General features: G+C 41.1%; 1 protein-coding gene across 1 annotated transcript; it reads left to right on the plus strand.

Moving 5' to 3' along the window:
• Nucleotides 1-5,091: 5,091 nt before the first annotated feature.
• Nucleotides 5,092-6,006, plus strand: LOC112499934. The gene has a single exon (XM_025103200.1). The coding sequence runs from the start codon at nt 5,092-5,094 to the stop codon at nt 6,004-6,006; it is 915 nt and encodes a 304-aa protein (XP_024958968.1).
• Nucleotides 6,007-12,175: the final 6,169 nt, after the last annotated feature.

A 12,175-nucleotide genomic window follows, 5' to 3' on the forward strand; every position in this document is an offset into this window, starting at 1 on the left:
AGGAAGAGGAAACCGATGCAACAACATCACGAGATAGCTCCTCACTTAAGGGCTATCAAGGACATGATGGAAGTCCTTCTAGGCCCACATTTTTACAAGGCCATGAAGGCGCCTCTGGAGCAGAGGCCCAACCTGCAGCATCCGTTGCTGTAGGGGTTACCCCCATTGCAGATCTGATCACAAAGGCCGAGTTCCAAGCCTTTGTCGATTCAGTTATGCGGTCCTTGGAAGACCTTAAACTCATCATTCAAGGGATTGTTGACAACCAACCCTCAACCGATAACACCGACCTTCAACAATCCCTTGCCATCCTTCAACGTCACCTCTCTGAACTTGAAACCGAAACTCGAGATAATACAACACGGCTCCAAATGCTCCAACAAACCATCACCCAACACCACAACACCGCATCCTCCCTTGCCACCCAAATAAACCAACTACTCATCCACTCCATCGCCACCCTCACGACCCACGCAACTGAGGCCGATGAGAACCTTACCTACATCACCACCCAACTAAACACCATCCTTCAAAACCTTAACACCCTACCAACAACCATCCTCTCCCAAACTCCTCACCAAGCCCCACCTCCATCCACTTCATCTATCAATGAAACCCTTGCCTCCCTTACCCACCAAATGGCCACCATACAAACCACCCTCACCCAACTGCCAGCCACAATACTCGCCCAAATCCCCCAGCCTACCCAATCCCCACCTCCCTCTGCAGGCCTAACTTTCGATGAAGCCTTCTCCTCATTCACTGCAGAGGTGGGAAATCTCATCATCAACCTTTCTGTTCCTCCATCTACATCCACCACCACCTCCGTGCCACCACAAACTCCATCAACCATAGAGTTTGCAACCAGAGCCGATCTGAGGGCTCTGTCCAAGGCACTTGTCTCATCTTTCAATGAGATAAATGCCAAATTTGTTCATCGCGTTACTCATCCGACCAGGGTTCTCTCCCAGAACCTGGCTGATGAACAAAGGCGCACCACTTCTCTCCTTCAAACAATGGAGGAGAGCCGAAGACAAGCAGTCCTGAAGGCGTATCTTGCGTCCTTCAGGAAGGAGAAGAAGAAGAAGAGGAGCAGAGCATCATGCTCCAGCAGTCGCCAACACAAAAGCCCATGACATGAGGATCAAGACCCCGATGATCAAGGTCTTGGACCTCATGAGGGGGAGACACAGGCCGCGGCTGCTCAACAAATGGAATCCGCTGCACCACCACCACCACCACCACCATCACAAACACCACCACCACCCTCAACTGAAGGAACCCAAGCAAGGGAACCAGAGGCTCAACCCTCTGAAGATGTACATAATGTACATATTCCCTTCGCTATTACCCAAGAACCCATCGTGTTTAGTTCCTCAACCGATGAAAATCCATCCACCCCACCTTTTATTCCATCACCAACACCAAACCTACCCTTAACTCCTTCTCCAACCCCCCGCACCACAGAACCCTTCACCTTATCCATACAACCAGAACCAACAATAATCCAACCTTCCTCACCCCAACAATCACAAACCCAAACCGAACCCAATGAACCATAACCAACCCAAGCTGAACCAACCCAACAAAAAACCATATCTTCACCAACCCAAACACAACCCTCAACCCCACCAACCATGGTGCAAGCGGATATTCCCTCTTCGTCAAGGCAACCTCTGCAGAGCCTGGTCGATGAAATTATATAGAACATAGAGTCGCTACGAAGACGTCCAGAGTTGCCACCCAGGGAACCCATTATGATGGAAAATATCCATCAATACTTGTATCACGATCGCGATGAAAGTTTGACCATCAATCCTCCGATTTTATCTCCAGAGTCCATGGACCTCCTACACCATAGGTTTATTAGACAGACCACCCAAGCATCCGAGGCTGTCTTCTCAAATGATGGGATACGGAGGGTCATGGATCTAAAAGTGAGGACCTTCGCCAATAGAGCCATATGATACTTCGAGTACCCAGTGGAAAGAGCATATGGTCAAATCAACGTGTACGATGAAAATGACCTCATCAACCTCAATCCCTATGACTTGATCGAAATCTATGCATACACGGCTCAACGACATAATCATGGCATCAAATTTGGGATGGCGAACAGAGCGGTTGTGAAGACAATGGAGACCCTGGTAAACCATCAAGCCAAGAGTGATTTTGAAATTGCTCTTCGCTTAGGCATCGAGAGACTCTCCTGCGCTCCACCAAATGAAGACTTCCCAGGCCTACATGAGAAGAGATCTACCTCCGTCTTAACTCAAGCCAAGCTTGGACTTGTTTACAAGAATGAGTTCGGGGCAAAGAAATTCTTCAGACTAACTGAGGCATTCAAGTATTCATCGGATACACTTGAATGGTTTCAGAAAGTCATCAGAGAAAGACTTGGTAGAAATCACATGCGCAGAGAAGAAGGGAATCAAATCATCCATGAGATATCGACAGTCATCGGCTATCGAAGGCTGCTCATGCGCTTCTGGGAAATATCTCAAGGTAGATCATGATGAGTTGTAAATTTTTGCCTTCATATGATGTCTTTTGATTCCAGTACTGTAAAGAATTCATCATCCAATGAAAATTTGGAATTTGATGTTTTTCTATTAGATTAGTCTTTGTTCTTCACAATTGTTCCTAGATTAGTTTATGTTTGTTCTTTCATTACTTAGGGGGAGATTGTTAAACCCCATAATTCATAAAGTGAAAAAGTAATGAAAAACAATAAGTGATGAAAAACCAGAAGACCGATGAAGACATCAAGGCAGAATTGAATAAGTCTGGAGAACAACCAGAGGGTCGATGAACAACCAGGGATGCGATGGAAAGAGCATCTTCATCGCCCCTCTGGGCAACAACACTTAGAGAATTCTTCAGCAATTCAACCAGAGGCATACGATGAAGATTTAAAGATAAGGTTGATTCATCATACCATGRAAGACAGCTGGAGATGACAAGTCGACARCTACACTTCAAGTTTATCTTAATATTAAAGCTTATCCATAGTTTAGATAAACATTATCTGTTAATAGAAGATTAGCTAAATAGTCTCACTAGATAGTTATCTTCTAATTAGCTTACTAGTATAAATAGGTGATTAGGCCTATTGTACTAAATGTCGCTTTTACGTTTTTATTAATAATAAAGTGAAACCTTTGACGCTCAAGATTGTTCTTTAATGTTCATAATTTGTTCTTGAGTGTTCATCACTTTGTTCAATAAAAACACTATAATTTGGTTATTCTTAACTCGATTATTAGTGTTATTGAGAGATCTGGGATCAACAGAAAGATATTGAGTTGTCATCTGATTCAGAAGACCAAACGAAGGAAGAAGAAGAGAAACCTCATTCTGAGCAAGAAGAATCAGTCATCGAGACTGAAGAGGAAATGGCGAATCCCGAACGCACTTTAAGAGAATGGGCAGCACCTAACGTCGCCGAGCAACCTCTTTGCATCACCTATCCGGCAAAAGAGGTAAGTGTTGAACTTAAGACTGGTTTAGTACACTTACTACCTTGTTTTCATGGTTTAGCTAACGAAGACCCCTACAAGCTTATGACCGAGTTCCACATGGTATGCTTGGGGATGAAGCCGCAAGGCATGACGGTAGAGAATCTCAAGCTGAAGGCATTTCCATTCTCCCTAGTTGACGCAGCTAGGGAGTGACTTTTTTACTTACCGTCGGGATCTATCACCACTTGGGTGCAAATGGCGAGAGCATTCCTTGACAAGTATTTTCTCGCATCCAAAGCCACCGGTCTTAGAAGAGAGATATGTGGGATCAAACAGAAGGACATTGAGTCATTATACGAGTATTGAGAGCGCTTCAAGCGCCTTTGTGTAAGTTATCCTAAACATGGAATTTCTGATGAATTACTAATTCAATATTTTTATGAAGGTTTGCTACCGATGGAAAGAAAGATGATGGATGCTGTGAGCGGAGGAGCTATAGTGAACAAGACTCCAACTTAAGCGAGGACTTTGATAGACACCATGGCGGAAAACTCCAAGCAATTTGGAGTAAGGAGTGACATTGGCCAAGGCGTTAGTGAGGTACATGTTAAATCTTTAGAAACTAAAATAACTGATTTGACTAACCTTGTGAAACAGCTTGCCATGGGTAATATGCCTCAAGTCAAGGCATGTGGATTTTGCTCATCAGTGGCACACCCCACCGACGAATGCCTGACTTTACATGAAGACAAAAAGCAAGTGAACGCCATTGGGGGTGGCAACTTTCAGAATTCAAGCAATCGGGCTCCCGACCCTTTCTTGAGCACATACAACCACGGTTGGAGGCAACATCCGAATCTGAGCTATGCCCTGAGGCAAGGACAAGGTCATCAATTTCAGCAAAGAGGTTCATTCCAGCCGCCTCAGTAATTTCAACCTCAACAATTCCAAGCACCGCCAGGCTTTCAGCAACAACATCAACCGAAGGCACCATTTCAGCCGAGTGCCCAACACCAACATCAAGTGTCACCGCAAGCTCCTAGTGGCTCAGGTATGTCATTAGAGGATATAGTTAAGTCTATGGCTGCTAACATGGTGAAATTTCAACAGGAAACTCAAGCGAGTATTCAGGACCTTCAGGCCACTGTTGACCAATTAGCAAACAAGGGTAAATTGCCATCTCAAACGGAGACGAATCTGAAGGCAAATGTAAGTGTCGTCACTTTGAGAAACAGAAAGGAGCTTCAAGAGGTTGGAAAGAAGAAGAAAGAAAAGGTTAGAAGAAGAAGAGTTAGAGGTCAAGACATCCACTTCGGGTGCAAAGGATGTCAAAGAAGAGGGGTCAAAGAAGAAGACACCCGAAGTGATAGTTCAAGCACCGCCATTCCTGAGCCAGTTCGAGAAGACAAAGTGGGAGAACGAAGAGAAAGAGATCCTTGACACATTCTGAAAAGTTCAGGTAAACATCACTTTATTAGATGCAATTAAGCAAGTTCCTAGGTATGCTAAGTTTTTGAAAGAGCTTTGTACGAATAAAAGGAAACTAAAGGGTAAAGAAAAGATAAGCATAAGTCAAAATGTGTCCGCTGTTTTGCAAAAACAGTTACCATCAAAGTGTAAAGACCCGGGCATGTTTACCATACCATGTAAGGTAGACAATGTCTCGGTAAATCAAACCATGTTGGACTTGGGGGCATCAATTAATGTTATGCCATATGCCATCTACTCATCTTTGGATGTAGGGCCCCTAAAGCCAACCGATATGGTAATGCAACTAGCGGATAGGTCTATTGTCTATCCTAAAGGGGTATTAGAGGACATGCTTGTTCAAGTGGATGAATTAGTCTTTCCAAAAGATTTTTATGTTATAGATATGGAGGAGAAAAATGCCTTCAAGGCCGGTATGCTTTTGCTAGGTAGACCATTTTTGAAAACCTCTAAGACTAAGATAGATGTCCATAGTGGTAGTTTGACCATGGAATTCGATGACGAGATGATTAAATTTAATATATATGATGTCATGCGATATCCGAGTGATGTTTCATCTTTATGCTTTGTTGATATTATCGAGTCTTTATCTGATACTATGTTTGATCTATCTAATGAGGATGTGTTAGAAGTGATTCTAGACAGGGATTTAACGAGTGGAAATTTGAAGAAGCTTGCCCAAGAGTACAAGCTTGATGATGATTTTGCAGAATTGGTGTATTGGATGGAGAAAGGGCGAGTACCAAAGCCAAGGTATGAAGTCTCTAAAATAGATTTTCCTATATCTCACACTAGACTTTTGCCTTCTATTGAACAGGCACCCGAGCTAGAGTTGAAGACGCTACCACATCATCTGAAGTACGCCTACTTGGGAGATAAAGAGACCCTTTCGGTGATCATATCTGCGACACTATCACCGAAGGAAGAAAGAGAGCTTGTGGATGTTTTGAAGGAGCACAAGAGGGTGATTGGATGGACCATCACTGACATCAAGGGCCTTAGTCCCTCACTTTGCCAGCACAAGATCCTATTAAAGGAAGCGTACAAGCCATTCTGAGAGGCACAAAGGAGGTTGAACCCACCGATGATGGAAGTTGTCAAGAAGGAGATACTCAAGCTTTTGGATGCTAATATGATATACCCAATCTCTGACAGCAAGTGGGTAAGCCCGGTCYAGGTAGTTCCTAAGAAAACTGGCATTACTGTGGTAGAGAATGCCGAAGGTGAGTTAGTGCCCACCCATGTTCAAAATGGGTGGAGAGTATGTATTGATTATCGTAAGCTTAATTCATCGACTAGGAAAGACCATTTTCCCCTTCCATTCATAGACCAAATGTTAGAAAGGTTAGCCGATCGTATTCATTATTGTTTTTTGGATGGTTATTCAGGTTTTCATCAAATACCGGTGGCAAGAGAGGACTAAGAGAAGACCATGTTCACCTGCCCCTTCGGTACATTCGCCTATCGGAGGATGCCTTTCAGTCTCTGTAATACACCGGCGACATTCCAACGATGTATGGTGAGTATATTTTCAGAATATATAGAGAATATTATTGAGGTTTTTATGGACGATTTCACAGTTTATGGTGATTCGTTTTGTTCATGCTTAGATAACTTGACCAAAATTTTAAAGAGGTGCATTGAAACTAATTTGGTTTTAAATTATGAAAAATGTCACTTCATGGTAACCAAGGTATAGTACTTGGTCATGTTATCTCGGAAAGGGGTATAGAGGTTGACAAGGCAAAGATCGATGTCAAAAAATCCTTGCCTTACCCCTCGAGTGTTAAAGAGGTCCGTTCTTTTCTCGGTCATGCAGGTTTCTACCGGCGTTTCATTAAAGACTTCTCGAAAATCACTCGACCCCTTTGTGAACTTCAACAAAAAGAGGTATACTTTGTCTTCAATGAGGTATGTAAGAGTTCATTCTATTTATTGAAAAATATGCTTACTTCTGCCCCTATCATCCGACCTCCAAATTGGCAATTGCCATTTGAGATTATGTGTGATGCTAGCAATCACGTCGTTGGGGTGGTATTGGGATAAAAAGACGATAGGAGCTCTTATGTTATCTATTATGCATCATGATCACTTGATAGTGCACAATGCAACTATTCAACCACCGAGAAAGAGTTGCTAGCAGTTTTTTTTGCTTTAGAAAAGTTTAGATCTTATCTGCTTGGCACTAAAGTGATTATATTTTCAGATCATGCTGTATTGAAGTACCTGCTCAAGAAGAAATAGGCAAAGCCAAGGTTGATAAAGTGGATTCTATTACTCCAAGAGTTCGATTTGGAGATTAGAGATAAGAGCGGAGCTGAAAATTTTGTTGCCGACCACCTTAGCCGGCTAGTATTGGATGGAGAGCCAAGCCTACTCACTGATGAGTTCCCAGATGAGCACCTTTTCTCAATTTCGGGCGAAACCCCATGGTATGCAGACATTGTTAATTATTTGGTTTCAAAGAGCTTCCCAAGTGAGATATCTAGACCCGATAAAGAAAAGATTAGGAGAGAGGCTCGTCTCTACATGTGGGACGAGCCATACCTTTGAAAACAATGTCCGGACCAAGTTATCCGGCGATGTGTGCCTCAAGGGGAGTTTCAGTATGTTTTACAGTTTTGTCACTCCCATGCTTGTGGGGGGCCATTTCGGCCATAAGCGGACATATAAGAAGGTACTTGAGTGTGGGTTGTATTGGCCGACCCTTATGCGAGATTGTTATCGCTTTTGTAAGAGTTGCATGAGGTGCCAAATGATGGGAAACATTAGTTCCCGAAATCAAATGCCCCAATTTCCTATGCTAGTATGTGAGATTTTTGATGTTTGGGGCATGGATTTCATGGGACCCTTTCCCGCATCTKGYGGWAATCTTTAYATTATWTTGGCCGTTGACTATGTYTCAAAATGGGTWGAGGCAAAGGCCACTCGAACTGATGATTCTCGTGTAGTTGCAGATTTTGTCAAATCTCACATATTTTCCAGGTTCGGGACGCCCAAGGCCATCATCAGTGATCGAGGCATCCATTTCTGCAACAAGGTCATCGGCGCACTTTTCAAGAAATATGGGGTTATCCACCGCATCTTCACCACCTACCATCCACAGTCAAACGGACAAGCCGAGGTAACAAATAGAGAAATCAAGTCCATTTTGGAGAAGACTGTGGACCCCAACCGGAAAGACTGGAGCTTAAGGCTTGATGACGCTTTGTGGGCCTATCGTTCGGCCTACAAGATGCCTATGGGTATGTCTCCTTTCCGGTTGGTGTACGGTAAACCTTGCCACCTCCCGATGGAATTAGAGCATAAGGCATATTGGACGGTGAAGACATGCAATATGGATTTGGATGAAGCGGGATCGCATGAGAACCTTCAAATTCAAGAGTTAAAGGAGATACGGAACGATGCCTTTGAAAATGCTCGCATCTGTAAGGCGAAGACCAAGGCATTCCATGACTCTCGTATTTCACGTAAGTCTTTCACTAAAGGTCAGAAAGTTCTCCTCTATCATTCTAGATTAAAGTTATTTCTCGGTAAGTTAAGGTCCAGATGGATAGGACCTTTTGTCGTTTTAACTGTTTTTGAGCATGGTGCAGTAGAGATACAAAGTCTATCTATGGGGCAGATTTTCAAAGTTAACGGCCATAGGCTAAAGCCGTTCTATGAAGGCTGTGATGGAGGGGATTTAGAGAGGGTAGCTTTGGACACACCAAGCTACAAGAATTAAACCGAGTATGGTCTAGCCAAAGACATAAAAGAAAGGCGCTGCGTGGGAGGCAACCCACGAAATTTCCATTTCTTGTTATTTATTGCTTTCAGTTATTTAGTTTGCCTTTAGATTCTCAATTTCACTCTTGGAATTCTGTGTTCTCAGGTTCACCCCGGATGTTGGACGCTTGAAGAGACGCGCCCATCTCCACGGATTCTTACATTGGGAGGTCACTCATCAAATCAGGGGAGTTTTCTGTTCCTTTCCCTTCATTGCTTAGAGTATCCTCTACTTATTGCATACCTTGAGGACAATGTATGAATTAAGTGTGGGGGTGGGGGTTATTTGCATGAATTGGGTATATAAATGGTTTTAGGGGTCAATTTTTTGCAAATTTTGTGCTTAAATGAGGGTCTTTGTCCGTTTTGACAATGTGTTAGCATGCTTTTAATGAGCTTAAATTTTTGTTGAGATGAGTTCGGATGCATGTATAGCATGATTGAGCTTGATTGATAGCACTTAGAGTTAATTAGTGGTACCATATCGGTCAATGTAGACTATTGCTAATCTCTTGAGCTAGTTTTGACACCGTGAGACTTTGAGCTTATTTAGACTAAATACTTGATATTTGTCTCAAATTCATTTATTGTGTGATTGCGTCATGCCTAGATATGCATCTCTATAACTTGAGTTTTCTCTCTTTAAGACTACATGACAACTACATGCTAATAAACATGATAAAGGCCATTGTTTGCTCATTTTTATGTTAAACCACTAGCCTTAAGCCTACCCGTTATGTTGTCATTATCCCTTTTGCACACTACTGTGAGCCTTAGCCTATTTCGTTTGTCGCCCACATCATAAATCAATCCAAACACGACTCACCCAACTAAGCACCAATGGAGTGATCCCAATATCCCTTTATACTTGAAAGTAGAATTCGTATGTTCGAGAAGGAACTAAAGAAAAAAATGAAAGGAAAGATTGAAAAAAAAACAGAAAATTCAAAAAGAGAAAAATATATATATAAAGAGAAAAATTACGACGAAAATGACGATACGGTTGAATATAAGCGTTTCATCTCTATTCCTGTCCGAAAAGGAATGAGCTTCAAAGATGGATACAAAAGTCCTTTGTGAATAAAATAAAATAAATAAAGTGTGGTTGAGTAGCCGGATTCTCCGTTGGTGTTCGGTCTTAGTTACTTTTCCTATATATCTCCCTACCGTACCCAAAGCCTTATTTTTCGTTACACCTTTTAAGACCTTTTGATTTATAAGCATGTATTTTATCCAAGTAGTGGAGAGTGAGAGACTTTTCAAGTATATGGTAGGTACATGCTAGTACATTGACGATTAGAGCGATACACTTTAACCCAAGGAGTGAATCGAGTGTTGCTTTGTTAATCCCATTCGTGAGAGTTCTCGAGATTAGCTTGTGTCTACTTGATTGTGTGTGCATCCTCTTTTCAATGCTTTGTTGCAAATCTCAAACTCATGATATGCTATATGTGTTGTCATTCTCGTTAGATTCGATTTTTATAACTACGTGTTAACTTAAGTCATTGCCAGGACGGACAATGATCTAAGTGTGGGGGAATTTGATAAGTGCAAATTTATACAATTTTACGTCAAAGTACCTTACAATTAATGTTAAATATATGCTTAAAAAGGGCCAATTTAATTTAAGTTAATCTAACTATATGAGGCCATTAAAGTTGAGAAAAATGTGCTGATTATGTGTTTTTTTGGTCCAAACAACAGCTGCTACACAGTCCAAAAGCAAAGCCCAAGAAGCAGCCCATGAAGAAAAGATCAACAAGCAACCTGTGAAAGAAAAACAGCAAGGCTGCTGCCCATAACAGCAGCCCGTGAACAAAAAGAAAAGAAGAAGAAACAGTGGCTGCTGCCCAGACCAGAAATCGAGATCGAGAGAGAGACGTGGGCAGAGAGAAATCGGAAGATCGTGGGCAGCCAAACATGGGTCGATTGAGAGAGATGGAGGTGCGATTTAAGAACATGTCGATGGAGAGAGGACGGGCAGAAAAGGAGAGTTGAAAGAAGTAGAAGTCGAGAGAGCCAGAAATCGACAAAACCTATCGATTGAAGCTGTTAATTGAGAGGGGTCAGTTTTCAAGAGAGCAAAGGGAGAACGGGACCTGTCGATCAATTGAAAAAGAAACACAAATCAAAGCGGACAGAATCGATAGAAGTAGAAACTGTCGATAGAGAGCTTGGGTAGAAATTGAAATCGAGAGGCAGAAACAGATCCTGGAAGTCGAGCAGAGAAGCAGTTTTGAGCAAGTCTAGAAATAGCAGAACCATAAACTATTGATGGAAAGGGAGAACCAAGGACTGGTTTATGTATTTGAGGAGTATTTTTGGAGACGATTTCTAAGATTCTTCATCAATTTCTCGATTTCAATCAGTAGGTCAGTTTACATATTTTGGACATGAGTAGCTAATCTTTTAATTTCTAGCAATGAGTATATAATTGACTTGAAATTTGGATAAGTTGAGACTCAATTTTGTTCCACAAWCGATTGAATTTATTTGTACARTCTTTAAGCTTYGGTCCTATTCATTTTAAGTTGGAATTTGTGAGTTGGATCCCTTGCTTTTTCTGATTTGAACTCGTTATGCTAGAGGAATTTTTGAATACGTAATTGTTCTTAGACTTCTTCGAGTAGCAAGCGATACTCAATTGACGCGTGTGTTAGTTGCAAGTGTCGTAAGGTTGTACAATCTAACCCAAATAATCGGCGTCTAACTGTTGGTTAGGTTTGGTATTTGTTTGATCTTAATGCAATTAGCGATTGAACTCCAAGTCCTTGACTAGACTAGATTAGCTAATTAGAGATTACTTATTAAAGCATTTTATACTAATCGTGCTTTTGTAACAAATGAGGCATTGACGCGTGTTGAATGTTCACGCCAAACTGAATTCTATCGAGAAAGTATTTATTTGAATGACTCGATGATACGCAATCCAAATAATTAGTTGATTGTTGCTCATTACTAGATTTAATTTTCTATTGTCTAAAATTTTAATTTAATTTTTATGCTTAGATTAGTTGAAATTCCAAACCCCCCCCCCCTTTATATATGTACACACATTTATGGTCAAACCTTTTATTTACGTAATCATATTACAATTGAATTCCCTACTCAAAATTACAAAGGCTTACCCTTTATATAAAGTCAAACATGTAAACAAAGTCAAAGTCAAACAATCCAGAGAAAAGTCAAACACGGTGATTTTTACACAATTATAGAAAATTTTAACTTTAAGACGAATACAATTTTACACTGAAATTCATTCATAACAAGTTTTAAGTAATATGCATTAATAAACAGTACTTTACGCATAAAAAATAGTTTTTAAGAGTTTTTGTCAAATGCTTTATAATATAATATAGATTATTTTTTTTAGATAATTTAATTTAAGTTTAATAATGAAATAATTTATTTTTAGTTTAATAATATAACATTTTATAAAGATAATAATTAAGTATTTT

Source organism: Cynara cardunculus (genome assembly GCF_001531365.2).
Source record: "Cynara cardunculus var. scolymus isolate 2C chromosome LG 17, CcrdV1, whole genome shotgun sequence".
Lineage (NCBI taxonomy): Eukaryota > Viridiplantae > Streptophyta > Magnoliopsida > Asterales > Asteraceae > Cynara > Cynara cardunculus.